The sequence below is a fragment of the Leptodactylus fuscus genome, chromosome 9 (assembly GCF_031893055.1).
Source record: "Leptodactylus fuscus isolate aLepFus1 chromosome 9, aLepFus1.hap2, whole genome shotgun sequence".
NCBI lineage: Eukaryota > Metazoa > Chordata > Amphibia > Anura > Leptodactylidae > Leptodactylus > Leptodactylus fuscus.
Genome location: NC_134273.1, coordinates 26,567,341 through 26,586,912, shown reverse-complemented (window position 1 = coordinate 26,586,912; position 19,572 = coordinate 26,567,341). Strand labels below are relative to the sequence as shown.

The 19,572-nt window shown below is 44.4% G+C and overlaps 1 protein-coding gene across 4 annotated transcripts in view; it reads left to right on the top strand.

The window, feature by feature from the left end:
* The window catches only part of CEP350 (centrosomal protein 350), a 37,215-nt gene extending 18,633 nt beyond the window's left edge, over window positions 1-18,582 (top strand). For 2 of the 4 annotated variants that reach the window (XM_075286756.1, XM_075286759.1), the window contains 20 exons: window positions 923-1,017; window positions 1,133-1,210; window positions 1,296-1,447; window positions 2,977-3,125; window positions 3,221-3,405; window positions 3,787-3,874; window positions 3,960-4,106; window positions 4,274-4,431; window positions 4,973-5,095; window positions 5,329-5,522; window positions 6,723-6,916; window positions 7,819-7,966; window positions 8,740-8,900; window positions 10,384-10,511; window positions 10,606-10,673; window positions 10,750-12,011; window positions 13,452-13,862; window positions 13,952-14,098; window positions 14,467-14,589; window positions 16,636-18,582. In XM_075286756.1, the coding sequence (XP_075142857.1) occupies window positions 923-1,017; window positions 1,133-1,210; window positions 1,296-1,447; window positions 2,977-3,125; window positions 3,221-3,405; window positions 3,787-3,874; window positions 3,960-4,106; window positions 4,274-4,431; window positions 4,973-5,095; window positions 5,329-5,522; window positions 6,723-6,916; window positions 7,819-7,966; window positions 8,740-8,900; window positions 10,384-10,511; window positions 10,606-10,673; window positions 10,750-12,011; window positions 13,452-13,862; window positions 13,952-14,098; window positions 14,467-14,589; window positions 16,636-16,800 (4,176 nt within the window). In that variant the 3' untranslated portion in view covers window positions 16,801-18,582. The remainder of the gene's footprint in view (window positions 1-922; window positions 1,018-1,132; window positions 1,211-1,295; window positions 1,448-2,976; window positions 3,126-3,220; window positions 3,406-3,786; window positions 3,875-3,959; window positions 4,107-4,273; window positions 4,432-4,972; window positions 5,096-5,328; window positions 5,523-6,722; window positions 6,917-7,818; window positions 7,967-8,739; window positions 8,901-10,383; window positions 10,512-10,605; window positions 10,674-10,749; window positions 12,012-13,451; window positions 13,863-13,951; window positions 14,099-14,466; window positions 14,590-16,635) is intronic. The other 2 variants (XM_075286757.1, XM_075286758.1) reach the window with 2 other exon arrangements.
* The last annotated feature ends 990 nt before the right edge of the window (window positions 18,583-19,572 follow it).

Below are 19,572 nucleotides of genomic sequence, written 5' to 3'. Positions count from 1 at the left end.
CTGGAGGAGCCTGCATATCCTTTTATATACAGAAAGCCCATTGATTTCCATGGTAATTGTGTAATGCTTCATTTTTCCTTTGGTGGTTCTACTGGGAAATTAAACACTTCAGGTCAGGTCCCCCCATTAGTTTCAGGGGGCTCCAGCATTGAGAGATTATCTTATATAGTTATCATTGAAGGGTTTGCCTAGTGAGTTTTATTTTACTTACCGTATATACTCAAGTATAAGCCGAGGCCCCTAATTTTACCACAAAAAACTGGGAAAACTTATTGACTCGAGTATAAGCCTGGGGGAGGGGGGGAGAAATCCTCCATTGCAGATAAAAAGTCTAGTCATGTGCATTACAGCTTAGTAACTCCATGTGCCTCATAGTGCCTCCATTTTTTTTCATTCTGGTACCGACCCCATCTCTGATGGGAATCAACAGCAGGTCCTAAAGTTGCTTCATCTCCTTCCTCCTATCCCATTTTCACAGGTAGATACCTATATTGTGGGGACTGGCTTTAATGTGCCAACTCCCATAGCATTGGTAACTACCTGAGAAAACAGAAGACGAGAGAGAGGAGGTGGTGGAGAAACCTGTGGTCCAGGTGTGGGTTCCAATCATATGACCTGGGGTCACAACCAGCCCAAAACACCAAGGTCCAGCAATCAAAATACCCCAAAGGATAGAAGTAAAAGAAAACTCACTGGACATTCCCTTTAAATGACCCTTATAACCAAAACAATTAGGCAAAGCAGACATTCAGCTACTTGCAGAACCCTATAGACCCAATTTTCTTCCAGTCTTTCTGGTAGCAAGAATGATGCTGTTGTTGCTGACAAACTCCTATGGACACTATTAAGATCCTTACAAGACTAATGATATATTCTATGTTAATTTGAAAATATCTCTGATTTAAATTTTTTCTCTTATTAGGAGCCAGACCGTGGATACTTATCTCCAGCCAGCTCAGATCATGCGGTTTCACCTCTTTCAGACAATCAAAAGCGTCAGCGCTCTCATGGAACTAGGTATTTCATGCTTGTTTGGGGTGTTTTGTTTTTTTTTCTTGCAATCTTACAGATAACGTATCTGACAGCATTGAAGAGATTTTTTTTGTCACACAAGCTTTTTTTTCTTTTACAGGAAAAAAGGGTCCCGTTCTGCCTCTCCATCCTCCCTACCGCCCAGCAGTGTGTCCAGCTTTAAAGAGCGATCACACAGGTATGGTGTATTGAATATGGGGTGATGGGAAAATCAGGCTTTCTTCACTGATATTAAGTTCTTGCCTTTGTTTGATGCTTTGCAGCAGCAGTAGTGATCAGGACAGTCAGCTGGCGTCATCCATCAAAGAAGAAACAGCTAGTCACAGGACAATGGAGGAGAGTATCTCTGAGGAGCTGCCAACGTCAGAACGGAGTGCCACAAAGGGAGACACAAGCTTGTCCATTGATGAGAAAGGTTTGTATCATTGAATAAGTCTTGGGAATCCACTCCTTTCTGCTGTTAGTGGTTCATTTACAACCAGCACCATATATGTATAGGGAGGGGCAACACAGTGGTTCAGTGGGTGCCCCTTGCAGCGCTGGAGCCCTGGGTTCGAATCCCATCAGGAACAACATCTGCAAGGAGTTTGTATGTTCTCCTCCTGTTTGCGTGGATTTCCTCCCATTCTACAAAGACATGCTGATAGGAAAAAAAAAATGTACATTGTGATCCCTATATGGGGCTCACAACCTACATAAGAAAAAAAAATTATATATATATAGATAGTATTTTTTTTATATACATACATATATACATACATATATATATGTATAGGACAGCAAGCATCTTAACAGGGGCTAAGCCGTACCATTAGCAACTGGTGTCAGCTAGAACATACAGCCTGCCGCAGTGGATGAAGGGAACTCATAGCCTGGGCATTTAACTCTGTAGATGCTCTTTAGACAGTAGCCTACCCAATATCTGAGGAGTTTTTCATGAAGATTGGTTATCAAAAGGATGACCGACCCCTTTCTGTGGTGTTATACAGGGGCTGTTTCCATCCCTTAGGATGTGGTTGCCAATCTTTATGACTCACCTCTGTAAGAGCAATTGACTTCAGCATCTAAGGAGTTAAATCCCAGGCCTCTGAACAATCTTCATTCTTGGGAACTGCAGGAAGATGTAGAAGAAATAGCCCCTTTAATAGATGTGTTCCAAAATGTATCACCCCAAATGAAGTTATTGAGAAGGGCAACAACATACAAACAAGTTCTCGAGCAGCTACCATGACAGAAAGGTAAAAAATATCAGAATGGGACAATGAAAAAGCAAAATAATCAATGTGTCCTGAAGGCCAAAACTGGCTACATCCTTAAAGGGATTCTACCACTGAACCAATATTTTTTCTAATTGCCACATCGGAATAGCCTTAAGAAAGGCTATTCGTCTCTTACCTTTAGACGTGGTCTCCGCGGCGCCGTTCCTTAGAAATACCGGTTTTAACCGATATGCAAATGAGTTCTCTCGCAGCAATGGGGGCAGGCCCCAGCGCTCAAACGGCGATGGGGCCGTCCCCACTACTGCCTGAGACCTCTCTCCAGCGACACCTCCATCTTCAACAGCAACCGTGTCTTTTTCCAGCTGGGGTCACACTCCGCTCTTGCGCGCATGCGCAGTACGCTCCTGTAGTTCTCCGAAGAACTATAGGAGCATACTGAGCGGAGCGTGACGCTATTTGAGTGCTGGGGCCCGCCCCCATTGCTGTGAGAGAACTCATTTGCATACCGGTAAAAACCGGTATTTCTAAGAAACGGCGCCGTGGAGACCACGTCTAAAGGTAAGAGACAGGAGATGAATAGCCTTTTTTAAGGCTATTCCAACATCTAACGCACAAAAAAAAAACGATTTAGTGGTAGAATCCCTTTAAGGGGTTAAAAAGATATTGATCAACCACCTTGATAATCTGGATTGTGACCATTATCACTTTTTTTTTGCTCTCTAAGGTGCAAGCTTTGCAGAATCTAAGAATGAAGAGGGCATCGAGGAATTATCATTCCGTTCCCTACTGCCCTCCGAGTCCCACCGACGAGGTAGTTTGGAGAGACAGCGGAGTCGTCGGCATGAATCTGATGAAGAAAGCACTCCTGAAAAGGTAACGCGGAGTGACTACTACAAAATATCATTCTTGAACATTTTGTACTTTTTTTTTTTCTTCCTTTCTTTAACCCCGAAGTGTCCCTTACACAGGAGATTAGCGGCCCTTTTTCCAGTGGACAGGACAGTTTTTGGAAATTCACTATGGAGATGGTGCGGCAGTACATGCAGGAAGGAGAGATGCGTTCAGCGCACCAGGCTGCTCTTCTCCGTCTCCGTCAGAAAGCTCTTAAAGACAAGACAAAAGCTGAACTTGCATGGCTGGAACATCAAAAGAGGTGTGCATTCATCTTGTATAACATGTAGTGTTTTTATGGATAGGGGCGTAGCTTTTAAATTGAATTGAAGGAGTTTTTTAGGACGTTGATAGTAATGGTCTTAGCTTAGGATAGGCAATCCATATAAGATTGGTGGGGGTCATGCTTTCAACACCCCCACGCTCAGCGTTGCAAAGCGCCGTGACGTTCAGGCAAGCCTTGTTGCCTCTTTATTACCAGGCACAGTGCAGTACATTTGTAATGGCCGTGTCCGATACTCCAGGTATTTCTGCATCAATCATTCGAGTACCAGGCACAGCCACCTCAAAATGTGCTTGGTAAACAATAGGTAGAGACATTTCTTACCTGTTTCTTGAAAGTAACCTTTTCTGTATTCTGCAGACGTCTCCGAGATAAAGGGGAGGATGATAAAATGCCTCCATTGAGAAAGCGCCAGCGTGGTCTTCTGCTCCGACTGCAGCAGGAACAGGTATGGCGGGCGTTCAGTAGTAGATGGCTGTAGGTGCTGATTTAGTTATTGTTCAGTCTGTGTGATTTAATATTGTAATCTTTAGGCGGAAATCAAACGTCTTCAAGAAGCAAACAAGGCTGCGCGGAGAGAGAGGCAGCTTATCCTGAAACAGCAGGAGGAGATTCAACGCATCCAGAACAGCACCCTGAGGCTCCAGGAGAAACTCAAGTCAGCGGAGAGCGGGCAGCTGGTGAGTTATCTGGCAGTACATTTGTGCTGTTCCTGGGTACAGTGTGAACCATTATCGGGCCCATTTTTTATCATTTATTTGTTTTCCGATCTCTATAGATAAATCATATAGTTAAAAAATTTATTGAAACAAATGATGGTGACATTTTGCATGTTAACGGTACACAGGAGCAACCCAGCGAGGCAAACATTCAGCCTAGTCCTCCATCCAGCCATGATCCCTCTGATGCTGAGAGCCGCAGCCCATCCCCGGTGTCAGTCTCCGGTAGCGAGACCAGCAGCATCATGCAGAAACTACGCAAAATGCACAGCCACATGGACGCCAAGTAACTATATTTACTAGTTTGCCTACTTTGTGAAATTGCATTATATAAACATTTTTGTCATTGGTCATGTGTCCAGATAAGGAGGAGGATCCATCCCCTGTATGTGCTTTGCTAGGCAGCTGTTATTTTTTTTATTACCTTCCTATGCATTTGTTTTCTTGATTGTAGTTTACAGCTCCATGTTGTATCCATCAATCTTCATCTCTCTCTTGGATGCACTCCTTGTTCTGCGATGTGTCTCCAGTGCCTTGTATTGTCTTCCTGTTCATGTTTCTGGTCTTTTGGACCTTTCTATGAGTCCCTTTCCATTATGAATGTGTTCTTGATGTTGTTGCCACATTTCCCTATCAATAGTAAAGTAGTAGTTTCCATCCCCATTAAGTTATAATTTTTGCAACTTCCTTGGCTCTCTCAATTGCACTCTGCTTGACATCCTCCAGGATCCCTACTGTGGTCCTCCTGCGGCTTTTTGGCTGTTCCACTCTTTGACTCTGTCTCACTCTTTCGTCTCCTTGGTAAACTCTCGCTCCTTTTCTTGTAGAGACATCTGCCCTGTTCACTGCTTCTTCTCTGTCTTTACGCCCCAGCACTGGGCCTCTCTCAGTGTGTGCTTTCCCAAACTTCACCCCAAATTCCAGCTCTATATCTGCCGCCATCTGCTCAGGTAACGGCACCACTCCCTCTGCTCTCTGCACCGTGTGAGGGGGAGGGAAGTGCTATCATGAAGATGAATCCTGGGGGCATGACAGTGTGCTGTTGGGTTTGGGCTAGTGAAATCCGCGCATGTCGTGTTGTGTCTCTTTCCTTCTCCCTCCTCTGCTTGCTGTCCCCTCATCCTTCCCTTTCCTGGGTGATGTCCCGTCATGAGGTCATGGCCTAATACAAATGTATCCCCAGATTCTTGACAAAGCGGGAACAGCAGCTGGTGCAGAGAAGGTTACACGCGCAGGAGCTTCTGGAGTGGAAAAGGAGACTGGATGCTGAAGAGTTGGAAATTAGGCAGATTGAAAAGCAAGCCCTGGCCGCATGGGATAACCAAAGGGTGAAAACCAAGAGCCAGAGTACTGAGGAGCCACAAACTGTGGTAGAAGGTGAGGACTGTGGAAGGTTTGTCGCCACATTAAAATAAAATCTTTGCCACCATCCCTTATTACATTAGTGTCTAGAAGGTGATGCCATGTCTCCTAAAAAATCTAGGTATGTTGGGGCGATCATGTTCAAGTTTTTTGCCTCTTTTATAGAGTATTTTGGGTTGACAGTATTGGGCATTCTTGCAATAATTCTTATGGCCATCAATATGATATCACCCAGGGGCCACACGGTGGCTCAGTGGTTAGCACTGCAGCCTTGCAGCACTGGAGTCCTGGGTTTGAATCCTGCCAGGAACATCTGCAAGGAGTTTGTATGTTCTCCCCATGTTTGCGTGGATTTCCTCGCATACTACAAAGACATACTGATAGGAAAAAAAATGTACATTGTGAGCCCTACATGGGGGCTCACAATAAGAAAAATATATATGAAATCACCCAAGATCTGCCTCGCAGCAATTCCACTGATCAGCTGTTTGAACAGACTGCATTGCTTTGGCTCCGGGCTCTTCATTGTTTACATTCCTCTATACATCTGCTTGCTGACCGCTTAGTAGGGACTGTGTGTCCTATTTCATCTTGAACCATGAGTGGTGCAGTCCATTCAAACGCCTGGTCATGAGGACTTTCAAGATTCAGATGCACACCGGTTTGATATTTTTGGCCTAGGCTAAGAATTATGACCTTGGGAGACCCCTTTAGCAATAAAAGACAAGCAACATATGTGCACAGCTAGCAGTAGTGGAAATTAATATGTCAGGGAAAGTTTGATCTTTGAAGACAGTGTCCAGGAATTTCCTTTTTATGGCTGTTTCTTAGGCTTTGCCCTCAATATATGACTGGTGGAAGTCGATCAGCTGTATAGGGCCGCTTTCAATGCCCATACGATACACAGCATGGGGTTAGCAGCGGTTAGTCTTGTATAGTGACCCTACGCCGGTACTTGAGTTGAGTGGGAGCTAGAATTACTGCCACCCTGTCACTACCCACGGACTGGAGCCAACTGCTTCTGGCCCGTATTGTGGATAGTATGGGTGTCAGAAGTGGCGCCCCATACAACTGACTCACACACGCGCCACCTTTCAGTCCCTAACTGGTCACGTATTTATGTCCAACCCTTTAAGCATGTGTTGGCTGTTTTCATTCCAAATATTACTTTCACCATAACTTAACCTTTCATCAGTCATTTTCTTTATTCTTCAGACAAGAGAACCAGGGAAGGTTCCTCAGCCCCTCCAAGTCCAACTATACAGACCAGAACCTCTCTGAGTCCTCCCCCAGAATATTTATCCTCCGAGAGCATTGAGCCATCAACCATTGCTGAGCAAATCCATGAGCAGAGCGGGGACCATGCTAGCATCTCTGAAGAGCTGGCTGTATCTGGAACCAGCAAAGTGGTAAATACTTTATGCGTGTATTGCGTACCTGGTCAGTTTATATAAGCCGTATACATATTCTAACAGTGTCTCAAATACAGAATGAGGCTAGCATTACATAGCAGCCAAAACGCATGGGACTTGTTTGCAACTTACTGTTGTCCAACTTTTATAGATCTGAGAATAAGCTGTGAAAAAAAAACATGTGACTGCCATTGAAGTCTATGGTAAAACAAAAAAAAGTTGCATGCAAGCTTCTATCAAAATACAACAGATTTTTTGCAACTTTATTGTCACACTCAAGCCAGGCTGCAACTTATATGCGACTTGAAGTTGCAGGATACCTGTCTGTACATAGCACTAGCCTAAAGCCTTGATGGATCTTATCCTATAAAGTAGTAACTTTGCTGACCAGTCTCTTAACACCTAAATCCTAGTGACACTGGTAACAGGACAGGTCACTTTATTTTAGTATGTGTTTCCCATTAGCATGTCCTGTAAGTGATCCCATTATCGACCTATAATCCCAGTGTGATTGAGACTCTTGCTTAGCAGCCTGGATTATACAGCACTCTGGACTATATCCTTCTCATTGTACTAGTCCGGGGGGCTTTTCCATATCCTTGCTGTTTAGTCTATGACATAGTGTTCGGATTATTGTTTGTTGTCTCCAAACTTTTTTTTTTTTGTTTAATAACTTTAGTCTTTATTATGGTTTTGCATGAGTTATATTAAGGAAGGAAACCGTGCGACGTATAATAATCGAGTGATCTGAAAAGCAACTTAACTAGTATATTATATATAGCGGGGAGATCTGTTATACCCATGTACATGACGCACTGGGACCTCCTTTTGGGGGAGAACAGAATTCCCTGTGCACATATGAAATCATTTATAAAGGATAATCTGTATGTATTTTACAGTCTCCTCCAAGAAGCAGCAGATCCGCAGCAGAATTGGAATCCAGCAAAGAAAGCCTAAAGAGCGGGCGTCAGAAAGTTCACATCACCCTTAGACCTCACCAACTGTCTCATACCTGGTCTGAAGAATCGCTGTCCATGACACATTCAGGTAAATGGCAAAGAAGCAATGACCGGGGTCTGTGCACAAAACTTATTCATTAGTCTTTGCTTCACATCCATGAACACAGAAAGCGGCTAAAATTGATTAACCGAGTGTTCATTTGTGGCTGAAAATGATCAATGATCGCTTTAGACAGACTGCTGGTGCACCAACATATCATGGGGAAATAAGTTATCCACATAGTCTAATAAAAGATCTTTCATCTCCAAATATTCTTTCCTTGAACGAACATTGCCAGGACGCTTCATCCATCACTTGATGTTTTGAGCAATTGTAATGACCAAAATCCGTCATATCTATAACACATGGACAGTTTTATATTTTGTAGCAGCGTAGACAGTAGAGGAGAATAAAGTCTGCTACTTGCTAGAAGGGGAAATGATCATAAAGTCTTTCTCTACGGGCGACCCCCAACAATCAGACATAATCTGTGAGCAAACCTGACAACAAGTGTTCAGTTTCTCTGCAGCGCCACCCTGGGGGGAAATTATGCATTACACAGTTCTCATTTAAGTCAGTAAGCTATCTGTAAAATGAAGGTTGGGGCTTGTCCTCCAGAGTGTGGGACACTTTGTAGCCACTTTTTATTTCTGGAGCCTGAATAGAGGACCATTCCCCATATTAACACAGAATATATAAATCACTTCATCAGTTAAAAAAAACAAAAAACTAGATGACATCCTTCTGTGGAAAAATATGTATATATACTGTATATGTAAGTATTATTCATAGTAGTTACACTTCACATTCATATTTCTCAGAGGCTACGTCTGATCAAAGTGATATTGAAGGCCGCATCCGTGCGCTAAAGGAAGAGCTTAAAAAACGCAAGTCTGTGGTGGAGAACTTAAAAAGAGAGCAAAGGAGAAGACAAAAGGAGAGATTGCGAGCACAGGAAGCCATATTACTTCAGCAGCTTCAGGTAATAACGTCAAGCTCTGTCTAGTAGGGAATATTCATTATGTCATGTCAATTGAAAAAATGTAAGGCCTGTAGTACATAGTGGGGGGGGGGGATTTATTAAGACTGACGTTTCCGTCACTAGTCTTAATCATGTCCGCTGCTGTGCAAGATTTGCCTCTTTAATAATTCTCACATATCTTCAAAGTTCCGCTGCACCAACGGGGTTTTCAAGCCCCAAATCAAATTTTCATACTGATGACCTATCCACAGGTCACCAATATGTGATCTGTCAGTGTCTGACATCCGGACCCCACACAGTCTCTGCTCTCTCCCTCTGAGTGCACAGAAGGGCAGCGAGTGTAGCTGGGCTCCTATTTAAGTAATATGAGTGGCACCGCAGTTCACCGGACCCACCACTATGCCCTGGTGACATATCAACAGTATGAAAACTCAATTTGATGCTTGAAAACCCCTTTAACTCATAACTTCTGCTATGAAAGAAATGGCAAGTGAGTACTGCTCCCGAGAATCTAATACTGCTGGGAACTGCAATCATGTCATAACATCTGGTCTGTGGGGATCCTGATAATAAGACCCTTGCTGATCTAAAACTGATAACCCATCTTAAAGGGATTCAATCATTAAAACTGCATTTTTTTCTCGCTAACACGTAGGAATAGCCTTAAGAAAGGCTATTCTTCTCCTACCTTCTATGCGCTGCCGTTCTGTAGATATCCCTGTTTTCGGTATGCAAATGAGTGTTCTCGCAGCACTGAGGACAGGCCCCAGCACTCAAACAGCATTGGGGGCATCTCCATTGCTGCGAGAAAACTCTCCAGCGATGGCCTCTTCTTCTTCTAGAACACCCTCTCCGCGACGTGTTGTTCAGATGGCTTCTTCTGGCTTTAAATGAGACACATGCGCAGTTGGCTCTGCCATGCCTGCGGCCATTTTCTAGTGGCCGCTTGTACGCTCGTGTAAGCGGCCACAAGAAAATGGCCGCAGGCATGCGCAGTCGGTTCTGCCTGATGGCATAGCTGACTGCGCAGGCATCCCATTTAAAGCCAGAAGATGCCATCCAAAGAACACGTCGCGGAGAGGGCGTTCCAGAGGAAGAAGAAGGCCATCGCTGCAGAGTTTTCTCGCAGCACTTTAACCAAAAATATGCCCTTTCCACAGGATCAGTGGTAAGTGTTGATCTGACTGCTTGGATTTCTACCAACTGCTAGGAGTAAGGTCTCCTTTCCCTGTTTAAATAGGCAGCATTGAATCTGTGCAGTGACACTCCATCGAAACTCTATGGAGTGCTGGATAACTGTACTTGGCTTTAGTAGTCCCATTATCATGCATATTAGCAGACTTCGCTCTATTTAAAAAAGAGGCCATAGGACCCCTGGTCTCGTAATCAGTGGGGATCCCAATAGTCAGACCCTTACCTCCAATCCTATACATGTATGTTTTTGTTGTTTTAACTCCCTCGTATTTTTTGCCACCATTTGCAGTCCTATGATGAATATATCCAAAAAACACAAGCTGAACTGAGCGGTGAACAAGGCACAGCACCCGGCGTTAAGAGTGTTCATAAGTCATCCAGAGAGACAGTCCCCGTACGAGCTGATCCTTTGCAGAGGTACACCATTATTAATGTCATTTTTCTTATATTAGATGTCTGTTTATGCGCATTGTACCCTGATGTATTGATCCAACTTGCTAATCTTCTTTAGGACTGACAGCACAACATCCTATAAGGTTGAGAGTGAACATGTAACGGAGGTCAGCTCCAGGTCCAATGGTAAGACGTTCTCTATGCATGACGTACATACACGTGTACTCTCTTCTTGTGTATTATGATTTTCTCTCTTATTCAGTAGAAAGCACAAGTCCTGAGAGATCACTGGCCAGTGGCAAGGAGGCTGTGACTGAGAGTGGCCATGATAAATCTGCACATACACCCGTCCCTTTCTCAACCAAGGAAGATACCCCCAGTGCCGGGCCTCCTTCTCCCACAGTCAGGGAACCTCTATCATCTGCACATGACAGCCCCGTCTCAAGTATCCAATCCGAGATCCCTGAAGACATGCTGGATACACAGAGCAATAGGTCCGTCTCACCACTTCCAGCCCTGGATCTTAAACTAGGGGGTGAAACCCCAGAAGAAGATGTTTCCCACCACAGGGATCACTCCTACTCTGAAGATTTTGAGACCTCTACGGCCTTTAAGCATTCAGTCTCTGAAACACCTCGAGAAGAGTTAGATGTTTCCTTCTCTACTACACCAGGGAGGGAAATGCCCGGCGAGGAGCAAGGCGAGGAACGCAGTGAGTTTAAGTCATTAAGTCCTACCTTTCAAGTGACCTCAGAATTGAAGCCTCCCTCGCAGGAAGTTCAGCCCCCCAGTGAAATTGAGCCACTTTCAGAATTTAAGCTAGGAGATAGAGTCCTGGTCAGTGGGGTGCAGCCCGGCACACTTCGTTTTAAAGGGGAGACATTGTTTGCTGATGGTGTGTGGGCTGGGGTGGAGCTGGACAAGGCAGAAGGTAACAATGATGGTTCTCTTGGAGGTACACGCTACTTTGTTTGTTCACCACTACATGGAATATTTGCACCGCCTCAGAAGATTGCATTGCTCTCATTGGAGGAACACATGCCTGCACAAGAAGTCGAAAATGTCTTGGAAACCTCCCTGGAACCCAAGGAACAATTTGATGATGGAATTTCCTTAGTTGATGACGTTGACTCTAAAGTCCCAGCTAAGACCCCTGTGGAAAGCACCGAGTCTAGTGTGTCCGAGTCGCACAGGACATTGATAGAACAAGAGCTGCAGGTTGGCCTAACCACGGACACCCCCATTCCCGGTGAGGAGCCCCAGAGGTCAGAGACACCTCTTCTAGAGCTGACCGAAAAGCATAGTGAGGCCAGACTAGATAAGCCGGCACCAGAAGTAAGCACACTGACAGATAGTCTGCTACAAGTCTATCTGAAGGATACAGTTTCTTACCTCCAAAGTATACGCAAGCAAAGGGCACAAAAAATTCTACAAAGCAATCAGGAGCTACACAGCGCCGATATCACCAGCGAGCGGCACGTAGAGGGAGAGGAGACCCCAAAGGAGGGGGAATACAAAAAGCTGGTGAGTCGTGGGGAAGGGGTTTGTGGGAGTCAAATTTTACATTGGTCTGAGAAGTGAATAATGCAGCTGGCCACACATAGGTCGAGACTGTAAAATTACCAAAGAATATAAAAAAAAATATAATCTTTTAAAGAGAACTTTCCAACAACTCCAACTTTTTGTGTCCTTCAATAAATGCTGCTCCACTGATTCTGGTGCAGTTGGGTTTTTATCTCCAGCCCTCACTACTCCGAACAACCATTTCTGTTAGTTTCAGTACAGTTATGCTCTCTATTATCACTCAACAGTTTAAGATTCTGTGTAATGGGCAGAATCATATAGAAATTGACACAATCTGGCAACCATTGACAGTGCTGCTTTTAGATTTTCCGAGCTCTTTACCCCTTAATAACCTGCGCAGCCAGACACTTTAGTTATTTTGCTCTTGTGGTGGTTTAAGGGGGTCTCCAGATGATTGAAAGGTCTGAAGAACCGCTGAGAATTGTATAAAATAGTGATACGTCATTGGGTCCCCCGCTGCACACTCAGTTATCAGGCCAGTCTCTGCTTCTTGCTCCCCCTCGGGCAACTGGAAACGTCACTTAGCTAATCTCTGGCTGAAGCGGGGTCACTGCTGAGACTAGGGGTTCACTAAGCAGTCATTCTCTGCATGTCAGGAAGGAGCAGCATTTAGAGACTGGGGAACTCATGAAGTTTCTGTGCAGGAGCAGTTCTCATGGTCTCACTAGCCACGTCATAGAGAACAGAGCTGGATGCAGGTAGCTTTATTGTCATTGTAGTAGTTGCACATAAGTCAGTGCAGCTCAGCTACTGTACAAGTGCACGGGAGCTGAGCTGCAGTAACTCACTATACAGTGTACAGAACTATCTGCTTCCAGCCCTGTTCTCCGTAAAGTGGATAGTGAGACTGTTCATTGGTGGCCACCCCGGATGTTGGACCTCTGCCATTCTGATAAGGATGAGCTCTCCTGAGGATTAATATCATTTGCCTGGATATTAATATCATTTGCCTGGAAAACTCCTTTAATACTTTTTTTTATATATTTTTTTCTGTGTTTAATGGATACCTGCAAGTTTTTTCATTTCTAGTGGGTTTTTTTTTAATATTTTTTCTTTATTTTTTTATTTTTATTTTTGCACTTTTCCACTATTTGGGGCATTCTTGAATGCTGCAGCTGTTACAAGGGAAACCCTCCCCCTGTCATGGCGTTATTCATTGGCATGACCCTGCAGTCACATGATCACAATGTGCAATAGAGGCAGTGACATTACTACCATCTCTGTCCACTATATACCATTCACTGGCACAATATAAGCTGCAGAAGAGGAGACCTGTGCCGCTATAATCTGACCTGAAGTGCAGGAGCTGTAACCCGCGTTGCACATTTATAGTGGGTAACATGGCTGCTAACTAAACATTTCTCAATTTTTTTTAATTAGGATTCTTTACATGAGGCATTTGGTGAAAAGAATGGGACCGAGTTTGAGCCAAGTCGTAACATCCTCTCCATCCTCGGGGATGAACAAGATTGGTTTGATGAAGATTTTGGATTGAGCAGCCGAAAAAATCAACAGCTTGAACTGGAACGGGCTCGCTCCTCTGGGATTGTGACGGAGCCAAAAACCTTAGCCCCTTGCCCTGAACCATTACCAAAGTCTGTTCACCCCGTGTCCCCACCAGAGCTCATCTTCGCTGTGCCTCACACTGTGCCTGAGGTGGAGCAGCTGGTGGAGGTGGCAGTAGATAAGTTGTGGGAATGGAAGCAGCTGAGTGGAGACGTACACGAGATCCGAAAGTCGTTCACATGTAGCGAGGAGAATCAGAGCCCAGCGTACGGCGCCTATAGAGAGGTATGGCGTCACAGTCTATCTCACCTCATATCCACATATGTTTGTCATTTTTCTTACTTGTATTTTTGCTCCTCTTCTTCTCTCTGCAGATGTTGTTTGACTTGACTTTATACATATTTGAAGAGATTTGTTCTCCAGACCCTCGAGCATCTCAGCCCGTCTGGAAGAAACCACTAAGGGTGGCTCCATCTTATTCCCGCCGAGTAAGAGATCACAGTAACATGGAGGAAGTGAAGGTAATGGTCTGCATTTGGAAGTTAAAGGGATTAATTGGGGGTCTGACACCCATGATCCTCGCAGATCAGGTACTCCAGGACAGCACAGTTCTGTCCCATAGACTTCAGTGGCGTACAGCTGCAGTACCTAAAGCCACCACTACACATGATACAGTCAGTGAGCAACATCGCTCCCACCATGTAAAAATGAATAGAAGCCGCACAGTCCTGATCCTGCTCAGTCCTGATCTGAGTGTCGGACACTCGCATGTCTCTTATGATAGGCCATCCCTTTTAGAAAGTGGATAACCCCTTTAATGTGTTGTAATTACATTTTATACTATTCTTCTTGTCTGTGGTACAAACAATTATTTTTTTTTCCATTTTAGGCTTTTCTAACCAGTGAGGTTCTCAATCTCCTGAGCCTAAGGAAAGAACATAATCATAAAACAGATTGGCAGAGGATGATGAAGTTTGGAAGAAAAAAGCGAGACAGAGTGGATCATATATTGGTAAAATACTAAGTATTACGATGCTACATACACATTGTTTTGCTGCAAATCCTCCCCTCAACTCTCCCTTTAGTAATATCTCTTCATAGCCTTGTATCTCGTAAAAATCGGAAAGGTCTTTGCGCTTTTTTAATTTTGATGGAGATGTTGAAGTGGGAACATCGATTTAAAGGGATTGTCGGGTCTGAAGGCCCACAAGGCACATGGCGGGTAATAACTTTTTGCTTATGCCGGTACTGAGAACATACATGAAGGTATTTTTAAAGAGGACCTTTCAACACCTCTTCTAATTCGCGTTCTTAGCATCTGTTATCAGGCATCACTCCATAGATTTCAGCACAGTTGGAATTTTGTCTCTAGTCCCCGCCGCTCCCGAGCAACAAGCACAGATAGTTTTAATGTTTGATATTCTATGTAAGCTGTGTAATGTCAGATGGACGGTGTCAGGCAGGGGTGTATGATTCAGATCTCCAATCAGAGGCAACCAGTGTCAGAGCTCAGAGTCACACCCCCTTGTCTGCTCCTGCCTGACTCCGCCCTCCTGACAGTACAGAGACTAAATAGTATCAGGGATGGGATCAAAACTAACAGTATTGATTGCTCAGGTATGGCGGGGGCTAGAGAAAAAATTCCAACTGTGCCAGTATCAGTGGAGCAGCAGCTATGCTAAGAACTGGATATGGTGGAGGTGGTGAAAGGTTCTCTTTAAACAGATCAGCAGGGCTGGACTCCTGACACACTTCCCTTTTTCCTTATATTCACTCCCACACAGATCATTTCTCTTACAGCACAAATGGTATAAAAGTTGGATTACTCCATACTGTCCAGTAGCCACATGTTCTCTCATTGTTACCAGCACGACTCCTTTATCCTTCGCAGATGTAGGTGGTTCGGAGGCCCTTACAGCTGCCATCTGATATACGCTATAGTCACACTAGTAATTGCTGTCTTAAAACATGTATGGCGTTGTAGAGGAATTGCATTAGCATTAGTGAGGATTAAGCTATAGGCAGAGATCTCACCTCCCCACCTTCCATTATTGGCCTCTGATACTTGCTTTATGTAACCACCTGTAAATGACATGATATAAAAGGAGATCCAGTATCACGAGTGTGTACAGCAGCCTATATACAGAAGACCGACTGACCATTCATATAGGTTGTGGGGTCCTCCTGGCTCTTGTGGGGGAAAGCCAGATCAGACGGTTGTGTTTCAGCTGACCTTTCATTTTGTTTTTTCTTTTGGCCTTGTGATAGATGAGGGTCCCTACCACTTCACTATATATGCAATGTTTGGCCAATTCGAGCGTACATGTGTATGATGGCTGCCGGCTTTACACTACATTATGTCAGATCTTGGTCCCTTGAGGTATTAGACCAAACAGCAGAAAAAAAATGTCGTGCCATTTTATATTATAGCTGCTAAGAAACTAAACAGTTCATTATATGACTTCTGTATTTACATGAACATAATAGTTTTGTGCCTGGCATAGGTCATAGATTTTGTTAGGATCATCAGACTATATCATGTATGATATCCTCTTCAAACACCTGATAAGTGGGGGTGCCGGGTGTCTGACCCCTCTCAGTTTGATATTGATGACAGGCCATAAGTATCATAATCCTAGAAGACAGTGCCATGCTTATTCTGATTTGTATCATGTAAAAATGGTTCACTTGGGTTATAAGATTAATGACCTATCCTTTGGATATGTTATCAGTGGAAAGTCAGCAGGGGTGCAACACCCAAATCCCCACAGATCAGCTGTTTGAAGAGACCATTGCATTTGGGTGAGTGCTGTTACCTCTTCACCATGAAACAATCAATCGTGCTTGATCTTATAGCTCATTGGATAGGATTGAAGTGCAAACAGGACAGGTGATCGATGAATGTGACGTCACGTGGCCTATGAAGTGGAAGCCGCCTCGGCCACTTCATACAGCTGGTCTGTGGGAGTCCCAGATGTTGCACTCCTGCCGATCTGTGATAATGACCTATCCTATCCTCTATTATGCATTTTCATATTGAGACTTTTTTCTTCTATAGGTACAAGAGCTGCATGAAGAAGAAGCCCAGTGGGTGAACTATGATGAGGATGAACTGTTTGTAAAAATGCAGTTGGCTGATGGAATATTCGAGGCCTTAATCCGTGATACCATACAGGTTCTCCAGGGCATCCAGAATAAGAAGAACCAAAGCCTCCATGTCTGAACAAACCCTTGCCCTGTCCTGATGGCTGCACTACTTATGGATGCACCAGCTCTCCTTACATAAGTGGAAGGAGACCCCGGGCTGTGCTGTTCCTGATATGAGCCAGACCCAGACGTGTAACCCTTGTTCTCTGATCAGAGAACGTGCGATAACCAGGAGGAGCGCGCCCAGGCCTTCTCCTGTAACTAGAAAGTTCTGGACTTGATGTTAGACAGAACCTTTTACTGCTGGTTTGGACTTGATTTTAAATTATTTATGAATTTTCAAGGATCCGATAGAGAAGAGACTTCCTCAGTCTCTTGCTGTGACACTTTACCTGTTTGGTCTTCAGGCCATTTACAGTGCAAGCAGGTTGTAGAAACCATCAGCAAGCTGCATCTAGCTGAGCAAGATGTAGGTTTGTGGTAGTGGAAATGTCCAAGGTTCTCCGCCATCGCATAAGGGTGTGATATTGGTAAACAGTATAACCTGACGTGGGTGTGTAAAGCTGCCTCAACAAGTGTCCTTACCTACCTTCTTGCAATACTTGAAATGTTGGGTGTACAATACAATGTATGGGTGATGGCAGTCTCCCTGGTTCCGACCTTTGGCATAAGAATGAAGTTTCTTCAGATACAGATGATTGTGTAAGTGAATTATCCTGATAAGGGCGTATCCAGGATCAGCATAATGTGAAATATTCAGCATTAATTCCATACTTTCATAAGAGCAGGCCATGTCAGTGTTTTGTGCGCAGCAGTACTGATCTGTCGTCACAGTGTATCCAGTAACCTATACCGTACCATTCACATACAGCACTGAATGCTGCTCCAAAGAAACCCTTCCCCTCATTTCCAACACTATGGCGAAAATTTATAAAGCCATTTGTGCCAGTTTTGTGGCATAAACAAGTTGCAAAAAAATTCACTTTAAGTGGGTGGAGTTTTGTGGAAAGCAGGAGGAGTCTAGCAGCAGAGGCGGGGCCTCCCAGAGACAGAGTCACTATTATCACTGGTAGTGCAAATGGCAGCCACAGGTTTCCATTTCCAACAAAGGACAGCCAAAGATCCGCCATATGAAGAGGCGTGCACCTTTTTTATTTGGCGCCATTTACTCCACCCTACTGTTCTATGAAGGGCTTGTCTTAAGTAAATCTCCCCTGTGGGTAGAAGCCGCTCTGCAGGGCAGGTTCAGTCTAATGCTGGTAGTAGCCACGATGGCCAGCACATGTTATCGCTGCTATAACAGGATACGTAGAAGATTCACAGAGATCTATAGATATAACGCCAAGGAAAACAACTCTGGAGAACTTCTCCGTGGGAGACGGGAATAGGTTATTAGTGGCTCTATGCTTTGGATCACAGCCATAGGACTTGGCTAACTTGTTTGATAGTATTAAGCCCTCTTGTGTAGCAATTTCTGGGCAATTAAGAAGTATCACTGAGCAAAGGAATTCTAATCAATCCCTTTACAGATTCAGCACAGCGTATTACCTGCTTTTCCAATAGGGAAACTTAATACTTAAAGCTTGTTATCTACATAGTGCACAACGTCTGTGTCGGAGGCCGGCATCCTATGACTCTCCAGATGCTGGGAAGGCACGCTGGCACATGGAGATGGACAGCGGCTGCAGAGTTATTAATCTACCATGTTCTTTGTAGCGGCGGAGTGACATGCACTCTCATCAGCTCCCCAATCCTCCAGTGCTGGTTACAGCTCAGGGGCCACTTGTACCTGTCACCCAAAATGCTGCATTGTAAAGTCCCTTGCTTTGTATAGCCTTGTGAATAACCTGCAGGAAAATGTACAGTAATAAAGAAAAGCTGTAAATAAATATTGATTTATACATCTGACTTTGGCTGTGACTCGGGGTGTGGTCCTGTTTTTCTTTGAAGAGTCATTGCTAATAATACTTGGAGTAACGTGGATTTGCTTCATATCTGCACCCCGCCTACACCCAGATTATTGCAGACTCAATTACTAAGGAAATTAAGTTGCTTCAGTTTAGTTTTGGGCAGCGGCTTTGCGCAAAAAATCCTGCTAAGCACAGCACGGAGATACTTAGCTAGGTGTGGGGAAAGCAAATATCTAAGGGCTAGTTCACACGGGGCAAGAAGGGGTGGATTTTTTGACGCAGATTCTGCCCCCTCACAATAGCGGTTTGTTCCCGCTAGCGGAATTAAGAAGCGAGCTGCCCTTTCTTCAGGCGGATTCAGCCGCGGCGTCTGCCTCGCAACAGCACCCTCCGGACTAGGCCTATTCATTTGGGCTTACTCCAGGGCGGAAAGCCGCAACGGAATGTGTTCATGCGGAACTCTGTGTGAACTAGCCCTTAATATCGCAATTTACATTACTAGGAGAAACATTGGATTAATATAGTCCAAGGAATGTATTGTATTCCTCAAAGAGCTGGTGGTGGGTGCAAAGTAGTCCTTGAAGACGACCTTTCACTACCTCTACCAATAGGCACTGATTCTAGCACAGTTGGAATTATTTCTCTAACACCCAACGTTCCTGAGCAATCATTTATGATCGTTTTAGCACAATCATGCTCTTTACTGTCAAGTGGGCGGTGCTTGGCTGGAGCAGAAAGACAGGGATTGTCCACCTGACATCGGCGAGTATAACTGCGCTGAAACTAATAGCCACGATTGCTCAGGAATGGTGGGACCTAGAGAAAAAATTCCAACTGCTTCAGAATCGGTGAGGCAGAATCTACTGTAGGACGAAAAGAGGTGGAGGTGTTGAAAGTCCTCTTTAAGGTATACTTCAAGTGTCCACAGAACACCATTA